Source organism: Garra rufa, chromosome 22, assembly GCF_049309525.1.
Source record: "Garra rufa chromosome 22, GarRuf1.0, whole genome shotgun sequence".
In the NCBI taxonomy this organism is placed as follows: domain Eukaryota; kingdom Metazoa; phylum Chordata; class Actinopteri; order Cypriniformes; family Cyprinidae; genus Garra; species Garra rufa.
This window is the reverse complement of record NC_133382.1, coordinates 4,357,233-4,382,701: the sequence shown is the minus strand read 5'-3', so window position 1 is coordinate 4,382,701 and position 25,469 is coordinate 4,357,233. Positions and strand designations below refer to the sequence as shown.

At 32.2% G+C, this 25,469-nt stretch overlaps 2 protein-coding genes across 4 annotated transcripts in view; one reads left to right on the top strand and one right to left on the bottom strand.

The window, feature by feature from the left end:
- The window catches only part of abcc3 (ATP-binding cassette, sub-family C (CFTR/MRP), member 3), a 399,896-nt gene that overhangs the window by 170,545 nt on the left and 203,882 nt on the right, over positions 1–25,469 (top strand). The gene's annotated exons all lie outside the window — the stretch shown is intronic.
- The window catches only part of LOC141298280 (uncharacterized), a 71,748-nt gene that overhangs the window by 5,313 nt on the left and 40,966 nt on the right, over positions 1–25,469 (bottom strand). Inside the window, exons 20-33 of the mRNA XM_073828790.1 lie at positions 24,713–24,899; positions 23,249–23,391; positions 19,061–19,245; positions 15,530–15,795; positions 12,215–12,434; positions 11,947–12,124; positions 9,918–10,044; positions 9,755–9,835; positions 9,486–9,665; positions 6,452–6,714; positions 6,197–6,342; positions 3,539–3,623; positions 1,566–1,677; positions 1,026–1,154 (exon numbers count right to left, since the gene is read on the bottom strand). Of these exons, the coding sequence (XP_073684891.1) occupies positions 1,026–1,154; positions 1,566–1,677; positions 3,539–3,623; positions 6,197–6,342; positions 6,452–6,714; positions 9,486–9,665; positions 9,755–9,835; positions 9,918–10,044; positions 11,947–12,124; positions 12,215–12,434; positions 15,530–15,795; positions 19,061–19,245; positions 23,249–23,391; positions 24,713–24,899 (2,302 nt within the window). The remainder of the gene's footprint in view (positions 1–1,025; positions 1,155–1,565; positions 1,678–3,538; positions 3,624–6,196; positions 6,343–6,451; positions 6,715–9,485; positions 9,666–9,754; positions 9,836–9,917; positions 10,045–11,946; positions 12,125–12,214; positions 12,435–15,529; positions 15,796–19,060; positions 19,246–23,248; positions 23,392–24,712; positions 24,900–25,469) is intronic.

Genomic DNA, 25,469 nt, shown 5'->3' with positions numbered 1-25,469 from the left:
AATGAAAAGGTAATATTAAAGGAGAAGTTCACTTCCAGAACAAAATTTACAGATAATGTACTCACCCTCTTGTCATCTAAGATGTTTTTTGAGGAAAACATTTCAGGATTTTTCTCCATATTGTGGACTTCTATGGTGCCCCTGAATTTGAACTTCCAAAATGCAGCTTTAGAGGGCTCTTAATGATCCCAGCCGATGAAGAAGGGTCTTATCTAGTGAAACGATCTGTTATTTTTTTTTTTTTTTCAATTTACATACTTTTTTAACCTCAAATGCTTGCCTTGTCTTGCTCTGCCTGAACTCTGTTTTTTCCTGTTCAAGACAGTTATAGTTTGTTGAAAAACTCCCATCTAATTTTCTCCTTTAACCTTAATAATCATTTCTAAATCATCCTACATCACTGCAGAAGTACTGACCCAGTGTTTGCAAAGTGAACGTGCAAAGATGATCAAATACCCTTAACAAAAAAGATAAAACAGCTATGTAGACTGATTTTAAAGTTGAGGGAAAAAATAAGATGGGAAGTTTTCAACTGTCTTAAACAGGGTAAAACACAGTTCAGGCAGAGCAAGACAAAACAAGCGTTTGAGGTTAAAACATATTAATTGTATTTTTTTTTTTATAATAAAAATAACCAATTGTTTCGCTAGATAAGACCCTTCTTCCTCGGCTAGGATCGTTTACAACTGCATTTGGGATTGTTAGAAGCTGCATTTAAACTGCTTTTTGGAAGTTCAAACTCAGGGCACCATAGAAGTCCACTGTATTGGAGAAAAATCCTGAAATGTTTTCCTGAAAAAAACTATTTCTTTAGGACTGAAGAAAGAAAGACATGAACATCTTGGATGACAAGGGGGTGAGTACATTATCTATAATTTTTTGTTCTGGAAGTGAACTTCTCCTTTAAAACATCCAAATATAGTGTGATTAATTGTCCTGTCTACCTATTACGACTCGAAATCTCAGGTCTTATGCAACAGCCAATGCTCTCAACATATTCATTAGTCTCCATCGGCAGTCTGTACCTGAACTGCTGCCACCTGTTCTACTGAGAGAGGCTTTCGGTGGCCAGCAAACCAGTCGGTCCTCTTTATTGTGCTGCATCTGAGCTTCCTCCTCTTGCACGGCTCCTGACGGCCGGATCAGAGATGACACTGCAAACATACGCAGCACAATTACAGCCGAACAGATGAATGTCACATCACAAAAACTGACCCATGTAGGTATATGAAACACAAATGGTGTGTTTTTGTCACTGCACAGTGGTTATTAATGCTGATGTGCAGCTGAGCGCTGACAGCTCTTCCCCTCGCCCTGGCAACAGCTGCGCTTTCATGTCAGTGAACAAACCCCCATTAGCATATGTGCACTATGCGTGCGTGCGCGTGTGAGAGAAGCGATGAAATGAGGGCGAGCGGCGCAGATTAAACTGGAGGAGAAATCAAAGGGATCAAACGCAGCTGTGCAGGCGATGCGTTCAGAGCTCTGTGAGTGAGAACAGCTGAACTTACTGTCTTTACCTCACCATTGCCTCAGTTCGGGGACACAAAGAGAGAGATGCTTACTGATGGTTTCTGCTTTTACTTCCACTGGTGCCGGCACCTCCCATGGTTCCTCATTTGCAGGGAGTTCTCGAGCATTTTCTCTGTCCAGATATCTCTTTAAACTGGCTTGGTCCTGGGTTACAGCAAAACAAGTCACATAACATCATGTAATGGAAGCATTTCATTGTTTTGTAATTAAATGGATATGAGTAAGGTTTGCAAACAAAATTTTTTATTTCAATTTTTAAGGTTCTTTTAATGTGACCCTGGACCACAAAAGTAGCATGGCTATATCTGTAGCAATAGGCAATAATACATTGTATGGGTCGGAATTACAGATTTTTCTTTTATGCAAAAAATCATTAGGACATTAAGTAAAGATCATGTTTAATTAAAAAAAATTTTTTTTGGCATCCTCAGATTTTCAAATAGTTGCATCTTGGCCAAATATTGTCCTATCATGATCAACCATACATCAATGGAAAGCTTTTTTACAAACCTTACTGATTGGTTTTGTGGTACATGGTCACATATTTATGTGTATATATACACACACACACACACACACACACACACACACACACACACACATACATATATATATATATATTTTGATCAGATTATTTTTGTTTACACATGGTTAAATTATGTTTACTGTACTGTTAACCATGGTAAATTTATGGTTACTGATGGACTACAAATACTGCAGCTGAACTACATTAAAACATTTTTATTCTAGCAGTAAATAATTTCTATTAACAACATGCAAAAACAACATGATCCATTTGAACTTTTAATATTAAATAAATTAAAATAAAATGTACAATTTCAGTTTGTTTACTGCAAAAGTTTATTATAATATTAATATATTATAATTAATATATATGCAATTTAAAATTAATTAATTATTTATTTGTACATGTATTTCATTTTTAGTAATGACAACTTTAAACCAATTTAATTTGTACATTTTAAATGCAACTTCCCCAAAAATATTTAGATGGTTAAAATAATAATAATATTATTAAATAAATAAATAAAATTGTACATAGTTTCAGCAGTTTACCATTTTATTTTATTTTTTTATTTTAATAAAACAATTATATTTTATTTTATAAGTAATGACAATTTCAAACCAACTTCCCCAAAAATATTAAGATTGTTAAAAAATGAATAAATAAAAGAAAAGAAAATATTATATTAATATTTTAAATAATATTGGTTAATTATATCTATTGTATTTCACTTGTTCTTTATTTATTTAGTTTTTTTTTCTGTCCATCTGAGTTAATATGAATGAGGGCATTGTGGAAGGTATTAATCTTATATTTCACCTATTCATTATTCAATCCGTATTGTCACACAAAAAACAAAACCAAAAAAGAAAAGAATTAAGTCTAAAAATCTTTAATTTAATAACAAAAAATAAATTGAACATAGTTCATGCAGTTTAATATTTATTTATTTAAAATTAATTTAAAATTAACATTTTAATTTAAAATGTACAATTAACTACCAGAAAATGAACTTAGGGAATTTATGTATGGCTCATGGAGCACAATTAAATTTATTTTAACATGCTATTTTTTTAATAATTAATCAAATGTGTTAAACTCTGCATACACCTGGCACAGCTCTTCTCTATGATCTCTGGAGTCACGATCAGATGACTCACTCATGCACCTGTGTGAACACTGGCCTGACGCTCATCGCAATGAGTGTCTCAATCACACCAGGTGAGAGAAAACCCTTGTACGCCCCAACAGACCAGCATTAACAATGTACAGTCTAGCAATCCACTAAAGAGGCAGCATTTAGTGTTTCCAGTCTGAGCTCTCAATCACTAAATCTTGTTTTTGAAAGCAAGGACAGAGTCACCTTGGAGAATCAGCTAGCATTGCTTATGTGTGTGTGAATATGCTGATGTTGTTCCTCAGACAGCCCGAAGGCTCATTTTAATCACGTCCGGACTCTGATTTAAACTCTATACTCACATTTACACACGTCACAAGGCCCTGGAAGAAGCGCTCCAGCTCTTTGGCAAAGCTCTTGTCCGTGGTGAACAGTTTCACCAGCTCTCTGCAATAATACACAGACAGACGAGCCATGAACAAGAGTCTAGAGAAGCATCACATCATGGATGGGCGATACCAATTATTTTATTTGCCATACAATACAGATACTTTGTTACTCATACTGATTATATATATATTATTATTATTATAATATCAAATTATAAAAAGTCAATAAAGAAATACTATTCACTATAATACAACTGAGCTGTAAAGTATTTAATAATTTCATTTATTTAATGATAATATCAGTTGTTATTATTATTATTACTATTATATGCAATAGTACAATTACAATATTATTTATGGTTGTTGCTTTTTTTCTATGCTTTCAAACATTAAACCATAGAGCTTTTATTTTGGCAGAAAACTGCAGGGAAATGTAACTTTAAGAATTAACATTCAACATTACTGAATTACTATATAATATATATTTTATTATTAAAATTATTAGATTATGTTTTTGATTACACATGATTGAAATATGGTTACTGTAATGTTAACCATGGTAAATTTGAGGTTACTGCAGGTTTACTACAAATACTATAGTTTGGTCACTGTAGTAAAACATTTTTGTTCTGACAGTGAATGATTTAGTTTAATTAATTTAACTCTTAAACAAATATTTACATCTAGTAAAAAAACTGAAATTGTACACAGTTTGTACAGTTAAATATTTTTTTTATATTTAATTAATTTATTTTATTTTATTTTAATTTATCAAGTAAAGACAATTTTAAAACAATTTAAAATTTTACATTTACATCCCCAAAAATATTCAGATTGTTCAAATTTAATAACAAAAAAAACTTAAATTGTACATACTTTGTGCAGTTTAATATTTTATTTTAGTTTATTTTAAATGTATTTTAGTGTTGTGTAGTGTAGTGTAGTTTATTATGTAATGACAATTTTAAACCAATTTAAATTTTACATTTTAAATACAATTTCCTAAAAAATATTTAGATGGTTAAAATTTAACAGCAACAAAAAAAGTAATTGCACATAACACCAATTTAAATTTTACAGTTTAAATGCCCCAAAAATATTCAGATAGTTATTCAGATATTCAGAAGTTAAAATTCAAGAAAAAATTTAGTTTTAGTTTAGTTTATTAAGTAATGACAATTTACATGTGATATGCAACTTCCCCAAAAATATTCAGATGGTTAAAATGTAACAACAAAAAAGTACATAGTTTGTTTTATTTTAGTTTAGTAATTAACCAATTAAAATTAAGTAATTAACCAATTAAAACATTACATTTTTAATACAATTTCCCCAAAAATATTTAGATGGTTAAAGTTTAACAAAAAAAAAGAATAATTAGTAATTGCACATAATTTGTAATATATATATATTTTTAATTTAATTTTAATGTAGTGTAGTTTAGTTTATTAAGTAATTACAATTTTAAACCAATTTAAATTTTAAAGTTTAAATGCAACTTCCCCAAAAATATTCAGATTGTACATAGTTTGTGCAGTTTAATTATTTTTTAAGTAATGACAATTTTAAACCAATTTGAATTTTACATTTTAAATGTATATATAGATTGCATGTTTATATAGATTTATAAAAATATCAAAGCAATTTGTTTATGGCAAAATAACTCAATCTAAAGAATCCATATTATGTGTTCAGATATCTTCATATTATGTATTCAGATAAGCATTCTGTTTGCATTAAATTTCTTGTTAAATTAAATCACTGGTTGAAAAAAAAAAACCACTATTTTTTTTAAGTATATAAGTATCTTTTGCTACCCTGGAAATCCAGAGGTCTCGCGACAGCACAATTTGAATTGTCTCTGCAAGACACTCTGGCATTGAGCATTGTTGCACGTTACTGCATTACGTAAGCAGTTCTGGGAACCAATCAAATCGGTGTATCTGATGTAGGCGGGCCAGAGGCGAGCTAAGCTAATGACGACAGCGCTGCGACATCCGGAATCATTTAGTAAACATTGAAAGATGGCTATAGATGAACACCAGTTGTTTGAAACGGCTTTGGCCGTTACAATGAACGAGCTAGATTTGGCTTTTCGTTTAAAAGAGGAACAGAAAACCGTGCTCGAATCGTTCCTTTGCAAGAAGGACGTCTTTGCTGTTTTGCCGAATGGATACGGCAAGAGTTTAATCTATCAGTTGGCGTGTATTAGAGTTAGGCCCTTTTCATTGCTCGATGCCAGAGCCTTAACCTTAATAGATTAGGGTCTGGATTTCTTCCAGGCTAATCTTTTGCATATTTGAGTATCAATACTTTCAGTATTGATATAGCAGGGCTGAGCCTGGTCAGTACCTGGATGGGAGACCTCCAGGGAAAACTAGGTTGCTGTTGGAAGAGGTGTTAGTGAGGCTAGCAGGGGGTGCTCACCCTTTGGTCTATGTGGGTCCTAATGCCCCAGTATAGTGACGGGGTTGAGGAGAGATCCCCCCCCCCCATTTGACTGTAAAGCGTTTTGGGTGTACGGCAATACACAATTAAAGCGCTATATAAATGCATCATTCATTCATTCATCATATATGGATCGCCCATCCCTACACCACATTTACTAAATCTCACTAGCAGACGCTGTACCTGCAAATGTCCAGTTTGGCCGTGAGGTAATCTTTATGAATGTACAGCTCTTTTTTATCTTTTAGGAGACATATAACATCCTCGCTCTCAAAGATGGGGTTCTCATCTGGCACCTCGAGCCGATAATGGTTATACAGCTTTCCGACCTGCAAAAAAACCCACAAACTTTTTTGTTTTCCTCTCCTGTGAGAGAGCATGATGCAACAGTCTGTAATTTGTTGGGTTTGCATTCTGGAGAAAGCGCCTCCAGCCTACCTGTCCAAAACTCAGGGAGCGAATGCATTTAGCAATCCCACTCTCCTTCAGCTCACTGTACACGTCTGCGAAATCACTGTGGTGGAAGATGAACCTCTGGATGTAGGGGACGAGCTGCCGCACCAGGGTCTGCACCGCGGGGCAAGGCCTGTAGCTCTCGGTCTGCGCTTCGGTGGTCACACGCTGAGAGAGCCGCTCCACCCCGCAGATCTCCAGGAATAGCTCACGGTCGCGCTCGCTGAACGCCTCCTTCTCCTGCTTGCCTGAGGACGACAGACCCGGGAAATTGAGCTGGAAATGGCCTAGATCGTTCATTATGGAGTTAAAAATAAGCATGCATGCTGCATGTGATGTCAGTGTTTCCCCATCATAACTACACATCTGCAGGTCCCATATTCAAAGCCCAGTGGACCAATGCATGAATTAGAGAAGTTTCCATTAGGGGTGTAACAATGCATCAATATGGATCAATGCTTTCATATATACATGCAACATAAAAATATATAGCAGTGGCCAAAAATTTTAGAACACTAGTATTTTTACCAGCTAAAAAAAAGGTTTTAAATTCTGTTATTTCTATCTTTTGCTGTAGTGTATCAGTAGGAAATATCAGCTTACATTTCCAAACATTATTTTGCCATTAATTGTAATAATCCAGTGAGATTTTTGTTTGCACAAGAAGTCTGACAACAGCCAGTACTCCACACAGAGATCTGATTTCATTATCATCCAGTCTGTCTGGAATGACTTGAAGAAACAGAACAAACTGAGACAGACTAAATCCAGAAGAATTGTGGCAACATCTCCAAGAAGCTTCAAGAGACCTATCTGCAAAGCTACAGTACTGTTAAAAGTTTAAGGCACTTGTGTAAAAAAAAAATGAGAATGATTTAAAAAAAAAAAAATGTCATTCTCGCAACATTTCGACTTCTTTATTCTCGACACATTTCGACGACATTATTCTCGAAACATTTCGACGACTTTATTCTAGACACATTTTGACGACTTTATTCTCGACACATTTTGACGACTTTATTCTCGAAACATTTCGACGACTTTATTCTCGACACATTTCGACGACTTTATTCTCGACACATTTCGGCGACTTTATTCTCGACACATTTCGACGACTTTATTCTCGACACATTTTGACGACTTTATTCTCGAAACATTTCGACGACTTTATTCTCGAAACATTTCGACGACTTTATTCTCGACACATTTCGACGACTTTATTCTAGACACATTTTGACGACTTTATTCTCGACACATTTTGACGACTTTATTCTCGAAACATTTCGACGACTTTATTCTCGACACATTTCGACGACTTTATTCTCGACACATTTCGACGACTTTATTCTCGACACATTTTCGACGACTTTATTCTCGACACATTTCGACGACTTAATCTCGACACATTTCGACGACTTTATTCTCGACACATTTCGACCACTTTATTCTCGACACATTTTCGACACATTTCGACGACTTTATTCTCGACACATTTCGACGACTTTATTCTCGACACATTTTCGACACATTTCGACGACTTTATTCTCGACACATTTCGACGACTTTATTCTAGACGCATTTCGACGACTTTATTCTAGACGCATTTCGACGACTTTATTCTCGACACATTTCGACGACTTTATTCTCGACACATTTCGATGACTTTATTCTCGACACATTTCGAATTCTTTATTCTCGACACATTTCGACTTCTTTATTCTCGCAACATTTCGACTTCTTTATTCTCGCAACATTTCGACTTCTTTATTCTCGCAACATTTCGACTTCTTTATTCTCGCAACATTTCGACGACTTTATTCTCGACACATTTCGACGACTTTATTCTCGACACATTTCGACTTCTTTATTCTCGACACATTTCGACTTCTTTATTCTCGCAACATTTCGACTTCTTTATTCTCGCAACATTTCGACTTCTTTATTCTCGCAACATTTCGACGACTTTATTCTCGACACATTTCGACGACTTTATTCTCGACACATTTCGACTTCTTTATTCTCGACACATTTGACGACTTTATTCTCGAAACTTTTCGACTTAACTCTCTAAACATTTCGACCTACAATTAAAACAGAAAACATTTTTTCCTGTATTTTTATTAAAATAAACAGCCTAAATGAGAAGAAAAACCTCCTTTAAAAAGCATTAAAAACCTTACAAATCCCATACTTAGCAGCAGTGTATATATCTGCTTTTTTCTCACAATTTAAGTGTTTACTATCACTTTTTTATCAATTTAACACATCTTTGCTGAATAAATATATTATTTCTTCAAAAAAATAAAAAACTGACTGATATTGTTACAAAAGATTTGTATTTTGAATAAATGCTGTTCTTTTTTCAATCAAAGAATCCTGAAAAATAAAATGTATCATGGTTTCCATAAACAGCAACTATTTTCAACTGATAATAATCAGAAATGTTTCTCGAGCAGCAAATCAGCATATTAGAACAATTTCTGAATGATCAAGTGACACTGAAGATAGGAGTAGTGATGCTAAAAAATCAGCTTTGATCACAGGAATAAATTAGATTTGACAATATATTCACATAAAAACAACTATTTTAAACTGTAATCATATTTCAGAATTTTTTTCTGTATTTTTAATTAAATAAATGCAGCCTTAATGACCATGAGAAACCTCTCTAAAAAAAATCAGTAAAAATCTTATTGATCCCTAACTTTTGTAGAGCAGTGTATATTTATTGGTTGACCACTAATTACTAGTTTCGCTTGTAGTGTCTTTTCTCAAAAATGGTTTTGTAAAATAGTACATAACATAATAATATTAATATATAGATTTTTCTGAAGTATCAGCAAATATTGCATCTCCGGCTAACCGAAGTAATTAAATATCCAAATTATGCCACTAATTTTTTCAATAAATATGTTGATTCAAGTTTGTTTATTTAAGCCCAGGCATTTACCTGTATATTTTAATAAAAAATACTATTACAATTCAAGAATCATGGTAAAGGCATTGCACACACGTTTACCTTCATGCCTGGATTTGTTGCCTGTTTTTTTGGCTGCGGACGGCAGGTTGAGCAGAAAAACCGAATCGTGCGAATTGAAGATCTTCTCCAGGTTTGGATTGTCTGAGATCATGGGTTTACGATCCAAAGTTACCCAACCGCTAGTCTTGGTGGGAAACACCTTTTTATCAGACACCATTTCTGTTAAGACCATAAAGAAAAGATCAAATGAGAAATCTGCAGATATGACCAGCTCAATAAACACACACAAACGGTTAAGCTGATCTCACTTTTCAGAGAGTCACAGTAGTTTTGGATGAGCTGAGTGTCCTGATCCTGATCTCCATGAACATGGGTCTTACATATATCAGCTTTAGGAGAGACAGAAGCACATCAGAAGACATCCAAACACCAGTTCATGGATGATTAAGCTGGACATCATTTGGTTTTTACCTAGTTTGGCGAAGATGACAGAGACGTCTTGGACAACATCTCCAGTCGCACGAGGAGACGACTCGCAAACAGCCTCCAGGAGAGACACGTACTGCTTCATAGAGGGACTGAGCTGCATATTCAGAGACTGCAATGATCATAAAGGTTCATTAGAATTTAATTATTTCAGAATTTGCCATATAAAATGGTACTTGATTTGTACCACATAAATTATCAGCTGAAATGGGACCAATGAAAGCCTGTGTTCTTTATTTTATTTTGTCTGGATTCTGCTTTAATTGTTTCATTAAATCTTAATAATCAAAGACCACGTCTAATCAAATCAATTGAATTATATATTTAATTTTTTATTTATTTGTGTTTACTTGTGTTTTTTGTTTAAATGTGTGTTTAATTTTTTCAGAAATTCTGTGTTGTTGTTTTTTTTATTTATCTGGATACTGTTTTAATGATTTAATTAAATCTTAATAATAAAAAACAAGTCTAACCAATTAAATAAACGGAATTAAAAAAACAACAATAACAGTAAACCTAATACACCTTTGATTTTTTCAGAAATTCTGTTGTTTGTTTACATTTTTCTGGATTCTGTTTTAATGGTTTAATGAAATCTTCATTTAAAAAAGGAAGTCTAATTAATTAAATCAACAGAATAAAAAAAAAAAAAACACAATGACAGTACCCTAATAAACAAGTTTTATTTTTCAGAAATTCTGTTGTTTGTTTACATTTTTTTTATTCTGTTTTGATGGTTTAATTGAATCTTAATAAAAAAGCATGTCTAACCAATTAAATCAACTAAATTAAAAAACAACAACAACAACAACAACAACAACAGTAAACCTAATACACATTTTATTTTTTCAGAAATTCTGTGTTGTTTGTTTACATTTTTTTCTGGATTGTGTTTTAATGGTTTAATAAAATCTTAATTTAAAAAAGGAAGTCTAATCAAACTAAATCAAATCAATAAAAAAAAAATCAATAACAGCACCCTAATACACTTATTATTATTTTATTTTTTTTCAGAAATTCAGTTTGTTTAATTTTTAAATCTTAATTTAAAAGAGGTCAAATCAATTAAATCAACTGAAAAAAAAAACAAAAAAAACAATAACAATTCCCTTATACACTTTTTTTTCATTTCTGTGTTGTTTGTAAAATTTTTCTGGATTCTGTATTAATGGTTTAATAAAATCTTAATTTAAGGAAGTTTAATCAATTAAATCATTAAAAAAAATAAAACAGTACCCTATTAAACACATTGTTTTTTTTTTAAGAAACTACATCAACTGAAAAAAATAAAAATAAAAAAAAATAACGGTACCCTAATAAACACGTTTTAATTTTTCTGGAATCTGTTTTAATGGTTTACTAAAATCTTAATTTTAAAAAGGGAGTCTAATCAATTAAATCAATTGAAAAAAAAATAGTACACTATTAAACACATTGTTTTTAAGAAATTCTGTGTTTTAGGAGACATTCTGTGTCTGTTTTAATTTTTCTTAATTCTCTGTTTTATGATTTAATACAATTTTATTATCAAAAATTGTGTTAATTAAATGTATTAACCTTAACAACTGATCAACAATTAACAATTGATCTTTCAGAATGTAAGCAAATAAAATCTGAACAATTAAATTTTTTGGCAAATAAATAGAGGTTTACCATAAAAACTAGGGTAAAACTTGTGTGATATTCCTAAAAAATAATATTAATGCAATTTAAGATATTTTAATAATTAATAATAAAATATTATTGTTACTACTGCTTTAATAAAGTACATTCTAGTGTCCAATAGCTATATATATATATACCCTTTAAAAAAACAATAATAATCTTTAATAACAATAATTTAAATGTAATCTTTCGCAAATCTCAAAATGAATATCCATTTACATTATAATGCTGTGATATCTACATTTACAACTGTAGTTTTATTATTTTATTTTGAAATGAAATGAAACATGAATATAATTTCTGGTTCATCAGTATCGGCCAGATTTTAATGATAAAACCTAAAACAGACCTTGAAAAAGCTCTTCATATCCTGCAAATTAGTATAAAACGGTGCCAGGACTTTGGGCTCCTGTATGCCGCTGTCAGCCCGTCGAATCAGCTCTTTGTATCTGTGAAACATGCCTGTCGGATCAGACCAGCAAACCTCCTTAAGATGATAGAAACGCCCAGAGCACCAGTTATCATTCCTGCACAAGAACAAACCAGCACAGCTGTAAATGCATAGTAGTTTTGAAAGTTAAATCACACATCAATATGTGAAATACAGTATATCTGACCTGTCATACTCGATGAAGACAGCAGGTGCGTACTGAAACAGATCTCTGAGCTGGACACTAGTGCACTCAGCAGACAGGTATCGATACACTGTATGGATGTGATCTACAGTAGTGGTGAAATCTGCTCCTTCAGGCTCCTCAGACGGATTATCAGATACTTTAATGCACCAACGCTTCAGATAGTCAATCATCTCCTCCACACGCACAGTGTGTCTCATTCCTGCATCAAAGTACAGTAAATACAGTAAAAATAGTGAAATATTATTGCAATTTAAAATAATTGTTTTCTATGTGAATATGTTGTAAAATGTAATTTATTCCTGTGATCAAAGATGAATTTTCAGCAAAATTACTCTAGTCTTCAGCGTCACATGATTCTTCAGAAATCATTCTAATATGCTGATTTGAGGCTCAAGAAACATTTCTGATTGCCATCAACGTTGAAAACAATTGTGCTGCTTCATATTTTGGTGGAAACCGTTATACATTTTATTTTTCAGCATTCACGGATGAATAGAAAGTTCAAAAGAACAGCATTTATTTGAAATGGAAATCTTTTGTAACTATATAAATGTCTTTACTGTTGCTTTTGGTCAATTTATTGCATCCTTAATCAATTGAAGTATACATTTTTTTAAATTTACATTTATGTATACTTTAATATTTATATTTTAATAATTATTTCTGACCCCAATCTTTAGAAAAGTAGTGTATGCTCCAAAAATGAGTGCAAAATTAAAGTCAACATCAATTTTTTCCCTTTTTTTGTGCATTAGTCGCACATGTAACACCATGAATGCATTAAGAAAATTAAAAGCAGGGTTCATACAGAAACTGCAAAATGAAATTTCAAGTACTACTTTGTTTTCAAGGACTAAAATCAGAGATCTCACTTATCAAACAATATCATTATTATCTTTCAATTTTTAATAAATAAACTAATACGTGCAGCACATGCAAAGCATGCAATTACTGTGGCAATCTAAAATAATTGCTTTCTATGTGAGTATATTGTAAAATGTGATTTATTCCTGTGATCAAAGCTGAATTTTAAGCATCATTACTCCAGTCTTTAGTGTCACATGATTCTTCAGAAATCATTCTAATATGTTGATTTGATGCTCAAGAAACATTTCTGATTATTATCAGTGTTGAAAACAGTTCTGCTGCTTCATATTTTTTGGAAACATTTTATTTTTTAGGATTCTTTGATGAATAGTAATAGTAAGTATCATTTTCTTTATTTAAATGTATGCATACTTTTATTTTAATAATTACTTCTGACCCCAGTCTTTACAAAATAGTAGTGTATGTTTAAAAAAAATGGGGCAAAATTAAAGTTAACAGACAAATGTTTCTATTTTTTGTGCATTAATTAACTGCACATGTAACACCATGAATGCATTAAGTATGCTAAAGTACTTGCATTACTTAAGTATGCCTAAGTATGTATTAAAAAAATAAAAGGGTTTATTTTGAGTCCATACTGACTAGAAATCAATACTGTCTTAACAAGTGTAATACTGAAGTTATAAGCTATTAAGATCACATACTGATCAGCAATTATTAGAGGCCAAGCACCGAAGGTATTGAAACAGTTGACGTTCTTATTATTCTTGTTTCGTTTCTGCTCGAGTCTATGGCAGCCCATAGAACCACTTACTGGAAAGTTGTGAAATTTGGCACACTGATAGAAGACAGTCTCAACATTAACCACAGCAAACTTGGAGTCTCTAACTCAAACTCTCTAGCGCCACCACTTGTCCACCACCAAAATGTCACAAAAATCGTGTGGCTTAGTTTTTTTCTATTTTTAATTGTTCGAAAAACTTCTTTTTCAAACTCATCCTAGACGGTTTGTTTGATTTTCGCCAAAATTGGCTCAGATCATCTTCAGAATATGCTGGCAAAAAGTTATGGAATTCCAGCTGATTAGTCAAACCGTTCTCGAATAATGGTTGAACGAATTCTACTAAAACCACGCAAAAATGGATGTGCGTCTATATCTCCGCAACGGTTTGGTGTATTAAGACCAAACTTGGTTTGTGGTATAACAAGCATGACCTGAGGCTACTTGCAGTGTATTGGTGCAGTGCCACCTAGTGGTCAGGAGATACAAAAAATTGCTAATTTTGCTAATAACTTCTCAATGGTTTGGCCAAAAATCTCGAAACTGGTCTCATTAGATTCGGAGGAGCATCTTGTGGCCAAAAGTTATAAAGAAATTTTAAAAAATTGCTAATAACTAATAACTTGTAATGAAAGTTATTCCTCAGGTCATGCCAAGAACATTGATACTAATTATGCCAAAATTGGCCAAAATTCCTGTCCACCATTTTGATTATTGTTAAAAAAAACAACTTTTTCGAACTCCTCCTAGACCATTGGTCCAATTTTCACCAAATTTGACTCGGATTATCTTCAGACCATGCTGACAAAATGTTATGGATTTTGTGTCAATATTCAAAACCGTTTTCATTTAACGCATCAACGAATTTGCTGGAAAGATGCATCAACTGCATCTGAAGCTGTAGTTCTGCAAAGCTTTGACATATTTGCACCAAATTTTTTTATGTGTCATTGTCACCTCTCACTGACCACACCACATCAATTTGGTAACAGTGCCACCTATTGGTCAAGAGTAATAAACCATTCATTAACCATAAATTATGAACATTTCCAAAAATGCTAATAACTGTTGATTGCATTAGCCTATTGTAATGAAACTGGTCTCAAAACATTCCTTGGGTCATGCGACAACATGGATACCTATTATACCAAAGTTGGCCGAACTTCCTGTCCGCCATATTGATTTATGTTGAAAATCTACTTTTTCAAACTTGTCCTAGACCGTTCGTCCAATTTTCACCAAAATCGAGTCAGATCATCTCCAGACTGTGCTGACTAAAAGTTATGGTTTTCATGTTGATAGATGAAACCATTTTCATACAGCACCGCTAGAAATTTTAGGCTAAATGCCAAAATGACTCTGAGGCTTAATCTCTGCAAAGCTTTGACATAATTACACCAAACTTTGTGTGTGCCTTTGTCACCTCACACTAAACACACCACATTGATTTGATAACAATGCAAACTGTTGGTCAAAAGTGATAAGCCAATAAATCATATTACTAGGAGTTCTACATTATTTTTTTATCATTTTGACCAAAATCATCTTAAAATGGCTTCCTTTACTCATTGGTGAAGTTGGTCTGGCCACGTAATTGCTGCTTGCAGCTATATTTACTGTTTGAACTCAGCTCAGTCTCATAACACAGGTTTTTTTTTTTAATTCTGAAGAGCACTTATGTGTACCTATTGCTCTGGTGAATTCACTGGGGACCTGAGCGCCGTAAGCGTAATCGACGTGGGAGCCGAGGAGCTGGTGCACCTCCGTAGAGAAGATGTAGACCGATTTAGGTTGTAGGTAGGAAACAGGCTGGTTCTCATCCCACGGCGGCCTGCGTGTGGGAACCCAGGACAGCTGCGTGAGGAGATGGTAGAAGGAGGATCTGGCCTCCCTTACGGACCGGCCCTGACTGTCGTAGACCTGAACTCGGAGGTACTGCGAGTATTTCTCTCTGTAACAACAATAAATAAGAGATTGTCAAGGTGGACAAACATTTCATGCAAAGGGCCAAAAATCAAGGGGCCAAAGTAAATTTATACAACTTGTTTTATTAAAATAAATAAATAAATAAATAAAAGCAAAATTTTCTGAAATGTTTAATTTATTTTCAGTCAAATTTCAATGTAAAAACAAACCAAAAAATGTACATCTTTCTATTGCATTTTCTTTACTGGTTACAAGCAAAAAAGGTTGTTATTTACAAATGAATAAAGTTTAAGACTGGTTGGTTTTAATAAATTGATCAGGAAAGATTCACAATTATGAATTAGTTATTCATTTTAATGAATTAGTAGCTAATTCCATCAGAACTCAGAACATGTTAAAGTATGTTGAACTATCAGTTTGAAATCAATATGATCAACTTTTTGCTTTTTACAAAGAAAAATTGGATTCAAAATAGATAAAATCTTGTAAATCACACCTAAAATATTGTTAAATTGTAATTGTCATTGATTTACCTCTAAAAACTTTTTAATAAAATAAAAAAATATATTTTACAAGGAAAATGTAAGCAAAATTTGAATAGGTCAGTATAACCCTTGGATTCAAAATAGATCAAATCTCATAAATCACACCTGAAATATTGTTAAAATTGTATTTGTCAGTGATTTATCTCTATAAACATTACAATAAAATAGAAATAAATATATTTTACAAGAAAATTTAAACAAAATCTTAATAGGTCAATATAACCCTTCCTATTAAATTATATATTAAAGTGTTTCAGTTCTTCAATTTGGGGAGAAGACAAATATTCCAACTGTAGAAATAAATAAAAAATGAAGATGTGCTTCAAATGCATGATTTTCCTGTCCTATAATAGTGGGCCAAACTTAAGGTAATGGTTGGGGCATCTCTGGTCTAAATGCATTAAATTCATAAACTCAAATAAAATCATAAAACCTCAAATGGGATGTCAAAGTCAAAGTATCTGCCAAATTCATAAATGCAAACAACAATGAGTGGTCCAGCTCACTGTTTGTTACAAGCAGCACATTTGCTCTAAGGCTGGCTGAAGCTGAGCGGGTGGATGTGATTTTGCTTATTAATGTAACTGGAGCATAAAGCGGGGCGACGTGAGGCAGTTCAGGCGAGGCCAGCAGACAGAGGACAGTAAGATGAGTCACACGCTGCAGCAGTTCAACCACAGCAGCGCTATATTCAAATACATGACATTTCAGGAGTTCATATGAATAACCAATGCTATACGTCTCCATGAGAGCATTATAAAACCAAACCACCAAGAATAGATTGATGCATGTTTCCCAAATAGCATCTGACGTGGTTTTACAGTCATGCAAGCCTATGCCAGCCCAAACAGAGCACAATATTTGAGTGACCTGCATTCCAGACTAATATCCATTTCCTACACGCAGCTGGAGAGTCTAAATAATCTGGACTAGAGAGCTGTTAGCTGTAACTGTGGCAGATCGAGCGTAAGCAGAGTGGATTTCTCCACAAGCAGCTGTAAATCATGAAGGATTAAGGCATTACGTCGGAGTTTAGAAGTTCAGCTGCTTGGTGTTTCCCGTTATAGTGACATGGGAGTGAAGCGCAATCCAAACAAATGCATTTTGGAAGCATTTACTTCATTGCTATTCTTCATTATTCAACCGTTTTTACCCGAGTTGTAAGCTTACCGTCTAAATTAAATGAAAAGTTGCAAACAAGTCTAATAGGCAAAAACAATCATAAAGCACGAACAGTAGAGTCTAATTCATTAACAAAACGGCAGATACTGGTCACTTGAAAATTCTACACTTATTCAAAAATTTAAATTTCATTGTTTAAATATTTTTTTTTATGGTAACACTTTACAATAAGGTTCATTAGTTAACATTAGTTAACCACATTAGTTAACATGAACTAATAATGAACTGCACTTATACAGCATTTATTAATCTTTGTTAATGTTAATTTCAACATTTACTAATACATTATTAAAATTTTGTTAACATTAGTTAATGCAGTGTGAACTAACATGAACAAACAATGTACAACTGTATTTCCGTTAACTAATGTTAATAAAGATTAGTAAATACAGTAACAAATGTATTGCTCATGGTTAGTTCATGTTAGTTAATACATTAGTTAATGTTTAACTAATGAACCTTATTGTAAAGTGTTACCAATTAAAATGTTAATTAAAACAGGAAATACACTACGGTTTTTAACCAGTAAGATTTTTAAGATGTTTCTCTTCTACTCAGCAAGCCTGCATTTTTTAAAATTCAAAGTACAGCAAAAACAGTAAAATTTTGAAATATTTTTACTATTTAAAATAACTGCTTTCTATTTGAATATATTTTAAAATGTTATTTATTCCAGTGATCAAAGCTGATTTTTTAGCATAATTAAAAAAAATGTATTACAAAAACATTTATTATTTATTATTATTATTAGTATTATTATTATTATTATTATTATTATTATGCTGAAAACAGCAGAATTTAGAATTAGAAGTAGATTTTTTCAGGTTTCTTTAATGAATAAAACTGTCAGAGAAACAGCATAAACCTGAAATGAAAATCTTTGTAACATTATAGAAGTCTTTATCATCACTTTTGATCAATTTGAAGCATTCTTGCTAAATATAAGTATTAATTTCTATAATTTCTCCCCACCCCAAAAAATGAATAAATTAATTAATTAATTACACTGACTCCAAGCTTTTGAATGGTATAGCGTATAATGTTACAAACTTTTTATTTCAGATAAATGCTGATCTTTGGATCTTTCTATTCAAAGAATCCTGAAAAAAATGTACTTGACTCAATAATAATAATAAAAATGTTTCTTGAGCAGCAAATCAGCAATTAAGAAAGATTTCTGAAGGATCATGTGACACTAAAGACTGGAGTAATGATGCTGAAAATTCAGCTTTAATCACATGAATAAATTACATTTTAAAATATATTCAAATAGAAAGCAGTTGTTTTAAATAGTAAAAATATTTCACAATATTACTGTATTTTGTTTTAAATAAATGCAAGCTTGATGAGCAAAAGAGACTTCTTTAAAACACATCAAAAATCTTACTGTTCAAAAACTTTTGACTGGTAGTGTATATACTTTATATAAAATTATTAATGCTAAAAAACTTTCAAGTATGTGTATGTGTGTATGTATGTGTGTTTGTATATGTGAACGAAAGAATGAATGCATGCATGCATGAATAGTTTAATATGGAGCTTGTATTAACAGTGTTGATTTACCCTGTGTCCCAGTTCTTGTCTAGAATGCTGATCAGTGCTTGTCTCTGCTGTAGTTTGCTGTGAGCGGTCAGATCATCTGCAGTGACCAGCGTCTGAAACTCAGCACACTGCTGATCCTCGATGACATACCGGTCATCCGCAGGCCTGGACCACGGCTTGCTCTCCACGGCCCACAGGCTCGACGCCTGAGACACACACACACACACAAACTACACTGATTAAAAAGGTTATTCACATCCGTCTGCCAATGACAGTGTCTGGATGAACACTTAATGCAGATTTACTAGCAGACAATGCACCTCTGAACACTGAAAGATGTTTGCAGTACAAATCCATATACAAGACACATAACACACCTTTCTAACACATTTTCTTTACTGGTTACATGCAAAAATACATCTGATTCATAAATGAATAACTTTTATAAGTTGATTGTTTTAATGAATTGTTCAAAAAGATTCTCAAGCTCTGAGTTACTCATCTCATTGAATTAGCTTGAGTTATTGAAAAAACATCTGACTTACTGAAAGCATGTTTATATATTTAGGTAAATGCATTTATGGAAGCCCATTTTCGCCACCGAATAAAAAATAAAAAAGGTAATTGTGACTTTTTATCTCACAACTCGGACTTTTTTTCCTCGCAATTGCTAGTTTACATCTCGCAATTCTGACTTTTTTTTCCTCAGAATTATGAGATAAATCCACAATCGCAAGTTATAAAGTCAGAATTGCAGGATATAAACTCACAATATCGAGAAATAAAGACAGAATTGCGAGTTTGTATCTCACAATTTTGACTTCATAACTAGCAATTGTGACTTTTTATCTCACAATTCTGACAGTTTTTCTCGCAATTGCGACTTTTCATTATTTTCAGAATTGCAAGTTTGTATTATGCAATTCTGAGAAAAATAGAATCTTGAATTATCGATTTTTCTTTTATGCCAGGATATTAGGTAAAGATCATGTTCCATGAAGATATTTTGTAAAAATCCTACCGTAAATACATCAAAACATAATTTTTGATTAGTAATATGCATTGCTAAGAACTTCATTTGGACAACTTTAAAAGCGATTTTCTCAATATTTAGAATTTTTTTGCACCCTCAGATCCCAGATTTTCAAATAGGTGCATCTCAGCCAAATATTGTCCTAAACAAACCATACATCAATGGGAAGCTAATTTATTCAACTTTTAGAAGATGTATAAATCTCAATTTTAAAAAAATGTACCCTTACGACTGGTTTTGTGGTCCAGGGTCACATTAGTATCATTGCTATACTATTATAATTTAAATTTTGAATTAGATTTGTATTTTTCATATTAGTTTTAGTTTTTGTTGTTGTTGTTTTCATTTTGATTCGTTTGTCTATGTAGTTTTTAAAAGTTTTGTTATAAGTTTTAATTTTTAAGTTTTAGTTTATTTATTTACAATTATTATAGTTTATCAAGTTAAACTAAAAACAAACATAAGAAATGTTGCTTTGGCAACTAGCAGAGCTAAAAATAAATGTAGTTGTTTTTTATTATTATTACAGTTAATGTTTATTTTGTAAAAAGACCTTGCCAATTTTGTGTGCATATTTGAATGTGTTTTTAATTTGGCAATTTATTGTCCTAAACACAAAGATAAGCAAAATTTTTATGCTATACATAGTAATGTCTAAATTCATCTGTAGCTTTTGAAATTATTTTCTTTTAGTTTTAGGGGTTTTTTTTTGTTTTGTTTTTTTTACATATTTTTGAAGTAATGCATTTAAACTTTGTAATTGATACATTAACTGCATTTCAAATTGTAATTGAAAAATATTTTTTCAATTTTATAAATTGTTTTATATGATGCAGATTTTTAACACTGATTTAAATGTATTTAAAAATTTAAAAAAAGATTTTCAATTTAAAAATTAACACATGGGTCAAAAAAAGGGTTAAGCATAAAAACAATAAGTGTAATACTGCTTTAAATTGTTGTTTTTCCCAAAAAAAAATATTAAAAAGTTTTCCGTTTAATGTAATTGCATTTTTGTTTTTGTTCTTCTGAGAAAAAAGTAAATATCAGACGAATTACTTTCACCCCCAAATACTAATTAGTTGTAATTCTACATTTTAAAATTTCCACTATCCTAGGTTTTGCCTATTTGTCACTAAGAATTTTATACTAATTTAAAACACAATCAAATTTAATATGCTCCCTTAGTTTTTTTTTATATATTTTAATATGTACAAGTCAGAATATGCATGTTGTTTCATTCTTACATAAATATTGACTTACACTGAATGCCAATTTAAGATTATTTCAACCAAATTCTAACATTTTATTCTCCAAAAACTTATTTGAAACCTTAAAAGTAGTCACTTTACTTTACTCTATGGACATAAAATCACTTTTGTAAATTTCTTTTGACGTGGGCATCTCATCAGTGTTTATTGTTTCATGATAACATAATGACACATCTGTGTGTTGATGTGTTATTTAAGACTATTAAATCTTAGAGAGGATGTCGAGAGGCCACAAGCGCCACTAAAAGTTGAGTTCATCTTTTATTTTCTCCTTTTTATTACAACCAATTACTGCCAATTTTAGGTCACAAAATGCTCTAGAGAGCAGCTATTGGCTGAAATATGAGCTGCTTCTGATCTCTCTGTTGTACTGCACACATAACAAAAGAGAAGCTGACATGCTTCGTTAGTTTTCCTCATAGTGACACGCATGGGCCACATTGGAGGGGGGGGGCAGCCCCCTTTTAATCAGCTATTAAAATTGTTCAGTTTTGTATGCAATGGCAAAGTGATTATATTTTGTTTCATTTTTTTATAAGTTCATTTATAAAAACGTTTGAAGCATTTTTTGTTTGTTAAATATGTTTTTTGTTCTTTTTTAATGAACCCAGCGGAAAACTGATCATAGTCTGTTTGATAAATTTGCCTTGTCAAATCATCACGCCTAAAATAAAATCTATAGATATAAAACAGTTCAAGTATAAAACAATGTTAGCTTAAACGCTAAAACTTGATAAATGTACGCTAAGTTTGTGCAGAGAGTGGAAGCTAAAGCCGCTTTGCAGGACATGGAGGCGCCAGCACGATCACTTGAATTTTTTCAGTGGAAGCTATTTAAAATTATCCGTGTTATTTGTGTGCACTCAACAAAACGTTACAAACAGTGCTTTTATAAAATAAAGAAAACAAACATAATGTGCTTTCTGCCGTCTCGTTCTTGAACAGGAGCGCTTCACAAAAACGAACCGAAACTCACCGAATACATGCCTTACAGACATGATAATATATCTCTAGAAAGCTTTAAATTCATACGTAACGAAATAAAACAAATCGAAAACAAAAACATGCATTTCTCTCTAAGGGCGTGTCCAAAAACGAGATTGCGAGTCAGGATCTAGTTTATTAATAAATAATTAAAATATGTCCTTACTCTTTCCCGCCCAACACATTCATTAGGGGCCTCTAACTCAAAATCTCTAGCGCCACCATTTGTACAAAGTTTCACTTTCTTTATGCTAATAACTTTTGAAACGTAAGGCAGAATCAAAATTCTTTTTTTCTCTGAATCCTTGGCTCATGTCCAAAAGTCAAGTTCAAAAATAGTAAGGTTTATTTATTTTTTTCTAGTTTTAATTGATTGAAAAACATACTTTTTCGAACTCGTCCTAGATGGTTTGTCTGATTTTCACCAAAATTGGCTCAGATCCTCTTTAGACCATGCTGGCAAAAAGTTACGGAATTCAAGTTGATAGGTCAAATCGTTCTCGAATAACGTGCAAACAAATTTTACGAAAAGCATGCAAAAATGGATGTGAGGCTATATCTCCGCAATGGTTTGGCGTATTGAGACCAAACTTGGTGTGTGTGATAACAAGCATGACCTGAGGCTACCTGCAGTGTTTCGGCACAGTGCCACCTAGTGGTCAGGAGATATGAAAAACTATCAAAAACTAAGACGTGAAAATTGGCCAGAAGCCCAGCCCTAGGTGTGTAAAAAAAAGTCGGGCTGAAATACAGCGCTCTAATTGACTGCTTTGATGCGCTGCAAAACGGTAGAGCGTTGTTTTAATGCTTACAGCCGAAAAAGATTTTTCGTTTTTTTTTCTTGCCCCCCTGACTCAAGAGTCAAATGTCACCCATGGTGCCACACTTCAGTCTGACCGTCAAACACAAACATCTACACACCAGTTCAGAGATGGTGAAGGTGCGCTTCTCCTTCCTAAAGATGAGCAGGTCTCGCACTCCCAGCGCACTGAAGAACTCTCTCCATCCACTCACATCTCGGTCGGCCCTCAGATAGCAGGCGTCCAGCAGCACCCAGTCCACACCTACCAAAGGAACATAATTGCTTATGAAACAACTCAATTTCATTGCATAACACTCTGTGTGCATGCATATTTCATGCTTTTGTAAGTCCCTACAAAAGACTTCTAGTTCAGTGCTTCATTTGAAGCGCAAATCATTTATTTGGGACAATCACAGACTGAGAACATTATTACAAAATAAAGACAAATGACAACTACTTCTACATATGCTGTTATTTTAATAGGTGCACTTTTTAATCAAAATCTACATCTAAATATGCAATGATGAGGAGATTATTTTCAGTAAGTGGAGTTTAAATTATTCTAACATTTAAATATTATAATTATTTGCCATTTCTGATTTTCAACTTTGTTTTTATTGAATCTTAAAAAATTATATACACTGCCACTCAAATGATTTGGATCAGTAAGACTAATGTTTTTTTAAAGTCTCTTATGCTCATCAAGGCTGTATTTTAAAAATATTGCAAAATGTTATTACAACATAAAATAATGTTTTTTATTTGAATATACTTTAAAATATAATTTATTCCTGTGATGCAAAGCTGAATTTTCATCAGCTGTTACTACAGTTGTGTCACATGATCCTTCAGAAATAATTCTATTTGATTTAATTTAAATAATCATTTTCAAAACACATTTATACAATTTGCTTAGAATTGGTTCATTGTGAAAATTTAACTAGACAACGTATAAATAAACATGCAAATAAAATGTAATTTTAATGAACACATTTTGACTAATTACATTTTAAATAGCATATAATTGCATAGACACTTAATTAATGCATAGACAAAATTAATTTTATTAAACTTAAAATTTTAAACGACAATTAAACAATTAAAATGAAATATTTCAGATAAATAGTATAAACATGGTTAAAATATGACTATGGAACAACCAATACTTAATTAGTTAAATTAGTTATATAATATTTTTACTTTTAATTCATATATTTTAATTAAGTACATTTTATATATATATATATATTAAGCAGCACAACTGTTTTCAACATTGATAGTAAATCAGCATATTAGAATGATTTCTGAAGGATCATGTGACAATTAAGACTGGAGTAACAGCTGATGAAAATTCAGCTTTGCATCACAGGAATAAATTATATTTGAAAGTATATTAAAATAAAAACCCTTATTTTATATTGCAATAACATTTTGCAATATTGCTGTTTTTTCCTGTATTTTTGATCAAATAAATACAGCCTTGATGAGCATAAGAAACATCTTTTAAAACCATTCAAAAGTTTTTTTTTGTTTGTTTTTTTTTTCCCTGTGAAATTATTTGTGAATTTTTGTACTGTGTTTACCGGGGAGCACACTGGGAAGGTGGATGTTGCCGTACTCTTCGGAGAAGTGTATTTTGTGCTCGGCGGGGCAGAGAAAGCCCTCATTAGTCAGCACAGGGATGTTTGTGATGAGGCTCCTGTAATCCTGATCCTGAGAGTGCAGTTTGATGAACACCAGGTAGCTGATGACGATGTCCTCAGGCTTTTTCTAGAAGGACAGTGAATTAAATAAGAATATGAGGAACATTCATAATAGATGACAGCACATAATGCATTTCACACGCTTGATTCGGTTTCAGACATCCTGAGCGGTTATGAATCACCCAAATATGTGTAAATCTTATTCCAACTTGGTTGTAATTCAGTTTTAAGGACGCAAGTAAGCTGCGGTGTAAGAAAAGATCACCACACCAACAAGTGCATTATATAAATCTGTACATTATTGGTTCCTGATTACTTTTTTATTGGTATTAGCTGTCATCTACACTCAGAAAAATATTTAGGCATAATTTTAAGTTTTATGTATTTGAATTGCATATAAAATTTTCATATATTTGGAATACACAGATACAAAAATAAACTTAATAAATGTGACATATTTGTCAGTCATACATAAATAAAACAGGACAGATTTTAGCAAAAATCAAGGCATATTTTATTATTAAGCATTTGCATCTATTTGATTTTCTTTGAATTAATCATATTTTCAAAACGCATTTATTCAGTTTGCTTAAAAATTGAATTCAAAATTTTAAATAAAAATTAAATAGTAAATAGC